This window comes from Malus domestica, chromosome 12 (genome assembly GCF_042453785.1).
Source record: "Malus domestica chromosome 12, GDT2T_hap1".
In the NCBI taxonomy this organism is placed as follows: domain Eukaryota; kingdom Viridiplantae; phylum Streptophyta; class Magnoliopsida; order Rosales; family Rosaceae; genus Malus; species Malus domestica.
Window position 1 is genome coordinate 6841104 of NC_091672.1, and position 5534 is coordinate 6846637.

The window sequence follows — 5534 nt, forward strand, 5'->3', positions numbered from 1 at the left end:
ATGCAAAAATGATGGGCCCCATGCATCATCACGCATATGGGCACCCATATCCCAGTAAAAAAGAAAGCAAAAGGCTTAAAAATCTTAGAGAGAGAGAGAGAGAGAGATTTGTAAGATTTGTAAAAACGACAGTTGTGAGTTTGTATAGTAGTAATTATCAAGCGCGCAAAAGGAGCTTCTCGTAAAGCTGATTGATGATTCGGTGCCTCTTCATCAGAGAGAGAGAGAGTGAAAGCTCCATAAAGTACATACTCTCTCTCTCCTCGCTTTCTCTCTCTCTTCTATTCTGCACTTTGCTGCTGCTGCATTATTTTGTACAATCACCGTGGACTCCCAGACAAAGTGTACCACTTCCCTCTCTCTCTCTCTCTCTCTCTCTCTTACCCACACAATTTGCACCAACAGACTCTCTCTCTCTCCGTCCCTCCCTCCCCCTACTTTCTTTGGCTCAGAGCTGGCATGGGTCACTGCCAGGTGTGTGCTTTTCACTACCCCTCCACATTCACCAACTTTATCACTCTCCCACTACCACTCCTTTAGAGAGAGAAACAAACCAAACTACCCTTTATCTCTCTATCAATTGATGACCCTCCCAAGGTAGTATTATGAAGGGGCTGTAGAGGACAATAATGGAAATGGGCTCGAGTTCTAAGACCGAGTCAGCGAGCTCTTCCTCCTCTTCGCCGCCCAACTCCTCCGCTGAGTCACTCAACGGCTTGAAATTCGGCCGGAAAATCTACTTTGAGGATGGGGGTTTTGGAGCTCTGCACAAATCATCATGCGGGTCTGCTGCTGGGTCTTCCTCCGCCGGGGCTACGCCGCCAAAGAAGCAAAGGGGCGGCGGAAATTTGGGTCAGCCGCCGCGGTGTCAGGTGGAGGGCTGCGAGGTAGATCTGAGTGGTGCCAAAGCTTACTATTCCAGGCACAAAGTCTGTGGCTTGCACTCTAAAACTCCCACTGTCATTGTTGCTGGTCTTGAACAGAGGTTTTGCCAACAGTGTAGCAGGTCAATCAAATTTTCAAATTTCATTGCTGGCTATTTTATTTACTTATTTGCAGGGGAACCCCAATTGCACATTACATTTTGCAGTTTCAAGTTTTTGAAGAATTACAATCCTTGGTGCTTGGTGGGGTTCTTTGTGTTTTAGCTGTGATTGTTTCCCATTTGACTTCTGTTTGTGAGTGAGTACGTTGTGTTATATATATGTGAGTGTGTGCGCGTGTGTATCTTGTTGTTTGGATAATGTTCTTCTGTGTGTTAGCTGCTTTGGACCTTGATGGGGGCCTTGCGTTTCATTGAGCTGTACCATTTAACATATTACTCATCCCAGATAAATTATGACTCATGAATGCTTGCAGCAATAGCGATTTGAATAACACCTTGGGTTGAAACAAATGATAAACTTCTTTTTCATTGTTGTGCCACTTCTTAGAGCTATAGAAGTCCTTGTGATTGATTTGATAACCACGGTAACCATGACATTCTTTACAAATCTGCTGTTCAAGTACAAGTTGAAATTTAGCATTTAATGTATTTACCTGTGGTAGTAGATGGTTTTCAGGATCATTTAGTCTCTATGATGGTTCTTTTTTATTTTGGTCCCCTACAATCCTATAAGTGTGATATTTTTGGGGGGTTCACAATCTGTTACTGGATCTATGTGATGGTAGGCCTGCTGTTAACAAACAAAATATTACGTGCCTATTGAAGGAGAACACGAATATTCCCTTCACCTATGCTGTTATACTACTTGCTAGATATGTCATGTAATACTTTGCTTCAGGATGTACTGCTGTGGAGTGGCAGCAAACTTGTACACGGTATTGTCTCTTGTTTTTGTTTTTGTCGGTACTTCAGCTAGGATGTTCTTAAATGTATGTTTTCTAATGCCTTTTTTGCTGAGGGCAATCCTTCTGATTAGATTTGTATTAGAACATTAACAAGAAATAACCCTAGTTAACGTCCACTTTTGCTTTTGTTAGTTTACAAATTTCAAGTCTTTAGTTCAGTCCCTACGTTAATGATAAACAATATTCTTACCTTGCATTTCTCAGGTTTCATTTACTTCCTGAATTTGATCAAGGAAAACGTAGTTGTCGTAGACGCTTGGCTGGGCATAATGAGCGTCGTAGAAAACCACCTCCAGGATCCATACTGTCTACGCGTGGCAGACTTTCTTCGTCTCTCTACGGTTGGACATCATCATATCATTTGTTGAACCCTTCTTTTTTATTGGTCGACTCATAATTTTCACTCTGTACCTGTCAAATGTGCGTTTCCTCTAACACTACTTGTAAACTGCTACAAAATCTTTTACTTGAAATGATAGAAAACAGCAGCAGAATTGGAAGCTTTCTGATGGACTTCACTGCATACCCAAGGTTTTCTGGGAGGGATACATGGACAACAACGACAACAAGAACCTCTGAGCGAGCACCTGTTAATCAAAATGCCAATGACGCAGGGAAGTTTCTACAACAGCCGTGGCAGAGCAACTCTGAGATTTCTACATCCGGCTTTTACCTACAAGGTTCAGCAGGCGGGACTAGTTATCCTGGTCCTGGAATTCCTCCAGGAGAATGTGTCACAGTAGTCACTGACTCAAGCTGTGCTCTCTCTCTTCTGTCAAATCAGCCATGGGGTTCTCGAAACCGAGTATTGGGTGCTGGGATGAATTCCTTGATGAACACTCAAGGGGTACCTGTGGCTCAACCAGTCCCTCATTCTGCAACCTCCAATCACTTTCCGACCACTTCGTGGGGTTTCAAAGGAAATGAAAATGGTAGCAGCTCACACGGGATGCTTCCAGATCTGGGTCTCGGTCAAATCTCGCAGCCGCTTAGCAGTCAGTACTCTGGTGTGCTGGAGCTGTCTCAACAGGGTAGGAGGCAGCAACACATGGAACTCGGACACACCAGGGGCTATGACTCCACCAGTCAGCAGATGCACTGGTCACTTTAAAACCATGGAATCTGCTTTGCAGGTTTTATGCCTTTTATGGGAGAACCCTAAACTATGCTTATTTTGTTTAAAAGGTTAACTAAGAAGGTTTTATGCCTTTTATGGTTGAACCCTAAACTGACTATGCATAGTTCGCCTTCAAGGCTTGAACTTCCTACCTAGCAATAAACCTACTATTTGGATGTTGAATATGCATTAGTGGTTTGTGTTTTTATGTATATAGAGACGGGTTTGAAGTAGATTAACAAATTTTCAAAGGGAGAAGTGATTTTCACAATCCCGTTCTCTCATTATGCAGTTTTTGGTTCTTCGAATTCTTTGATTCACTTCTCAAAAGTCTACGTATCTCGATTTGATTAGTCAGTACCATGGTCTAAAATATCCATAATATCCCGATATTCCCATTAAAATTTTTGTGTTTTTAGACTACCGATCTTTTTTTGGATTACCGATATTTCCGATATCATTGATATTATAGATCTTGCTAAGTCACTCATGTATCTTACCATGCAATGTATAAAGTGTAAAATATTGTACTAATTCATTATATATAAATGATTATAGTGTGTTTAAAATTCTTTCATTAATTACTACATATTTTTTACTCACAATGTTTGCCAGCTCGCTATATAATCAACTTAAATCAGTTATATCTATTATGCAATGCATTTCCTACCAATTTTTTATGATAAACTAATAGATAATTGACTAAATAAACATTCTGCAAAGTTCAATAAAAATTTCCAAGTTTTTTCTTACAATTTCTGTGGTTTTTATTCAATTTTTATCAATATCGATAATATCCCGATTTCCATCGAAATTTTCGTATTTTTGGACTACCGATATTTTCGATATCATCGATATTTTATACCTTGATCAGTACCACAATTTGCCATGGTCACCTGGTAGTATTGTACTAAAGGGAATAGAGAGCGTAGAATCACTTGCTTAAGATTGTGCTACAAAGATTCGTTGTTATCCCTAGGGCTTTGGGAAAAAGATGTACGGATGGATGAGGTGCTTGTCTTTTGATAGTAAGGTCATCTCAAACCGATGGTTGGTCAGCGGGCCCATTTAGCCCTCTGGCCTTCTAAGATCCTCCAAGATATTAATATTTTAATAAACAATATAGGGTCATATTTGCTTCTGTCTCCAACTGAGGGCCAGATGGCTCGTTTTAGCCTTGTCACAAAAAATTGTCTCCAACCGAGGGCCAAAGGGTTATAAGGCTAAACATAATTTATTATTTAAAATCTACAACTTAAATTCAAATCTAACGGCTAAGTGACGTCAGCTAGCCGTTGGATTTGAATTTTTTTTTTTGCTATAAATAGGATGGATATTGGGATATAATTCACATAACTTTGAATTCAATCTATTTGAATTCAATCTCTTTCAATTCAAGTTTGCAATGAATTCCAACTTTGGATCCTCTTCAGATTCTAACTAGGGGTCATCATCCAATTTCAAAAGAGAAGCAAAATGGGCCCAAATGAGACGAGAAGATGAGGAGTCTGATGAAGAAGTTCAAGTAAGGAGTAACAAACAAAATAGAGCAGCAGCCATAGCTGCGGTCATGGTGTGTAAGCCAACTGAGGAACAGCCTCAATGGGGTGGCTCTATTGCTGATCACTCTTACAAATCACGAAACAGAACGATGATGCATACCAATTTGATCAACAACTACTTCAACCCCAACTCGGTGTAAATAGAAGAGGATTTCAGACGTCGCTTCCGAATGAGGCGTCATGTCTTCGAACATTTACTTCGTGATGTCCAGCAGGTCAATCCGTACTTTGGACAGAAGTGGGACAGAGCAGGCTGCCCTGGTTTCTCACCTCATCAGAAGGTTACTGTTGCACTCCGAATAATGGCCTATGGCTCCCCAGCTGATTCGATGAATGAAACCTATGGTATGTCTGAGTCTACATGCCTTGATACTCTTAAACAATTTTGTGACACAATTGTTCAAGTTTACAAAGACGAGTACCTCCGCGAGCCAAATCAAGAAGATCTGAATCGACTCATTCGCAAAGCTAAAGACCGTGGGTTTCCGGGCATAATATGGTCATTAGATTGCATGCATTGGGATTGGAAGAACTGTCATACTGGATGGCAATGAGGCTTTAGCGGAAGGTCGAGAAAGTCAACTGTTGTGTTAAAGGCCGTTGCCTCATATGACACATGGATTTGACATACTTTCTTTGGAGTTCCTGGATCCCAAAATGACATTACAGTTCTTGGGCGTTCACCTCTCTTCAATAACTTGACGAAAGGTAAAACACCTCAACTTGACTACTACATCAACGGCCGTCAATACAATATGGGGTATTACTTGGCAGATGACATCTACCCAAAGTGGGCGACACATGTCCAAGCTATTCCAAACCCTAGAAATGACGCAGAAAAGTTGTTTACCTTACACCAAAAGGCATACCGGAAAGATGTTGAGAGAGCTTTCGGTATTCTACAAGCACGGTGGAAGATCATCAACGAACCGGCAAGAGGGTGGAGTTAAGAAAATTTGGACTCCATCATGATGTCTTGCATCAAATTACACAATATGATAATG

The 5534-nt window shown here is 40.9% G+C and overlaps 2 protein-coding genes across 2 annotated transcripts; both read left to right on the top strand.

Moving 5' to 3' along the window:
• Positions 1 to 201: 201 nt before the first annotated feature.
• LOC114820117 (squamosa promoter-binding-like protein 9) lies at positions 202 to 3252 on the top strand. Its single transcript, XM_029090445.2, has 3 exons — positions 202 to 1006; positions 2056 to 2192; positions 2331 to 3252. Exons 1-3 carry the CDS (start codon positions 630 to 632, stop codon positions 2960 to 2962), a joined length of 1146 nt encoding a protein of 381 aa, XP_028946278.1. The 5' UTR covers positions 202 to 629; the 3' UTR covers positions 2963 to 3252.
• A 1202-nt stretch (positions 3253 to 4454) lies between these two features.
• LOC103455296 (uncharacterized) lies at positions 4455 to 5084 on the top strand. The gene is made up of 2 exons (XM_008394883.3): positions 4455 to 4664; positions 4746 to 5084. Exons 1-2 carry the CDS (start codon positions 4455 to 4457, stop codon positions 5082 to 5084), a joined length of 549 nt encoding a protein of 182 aa, XP_008393105.3.
• Positions 5085 to 5534: the final 450 nt, after the last annotated feature.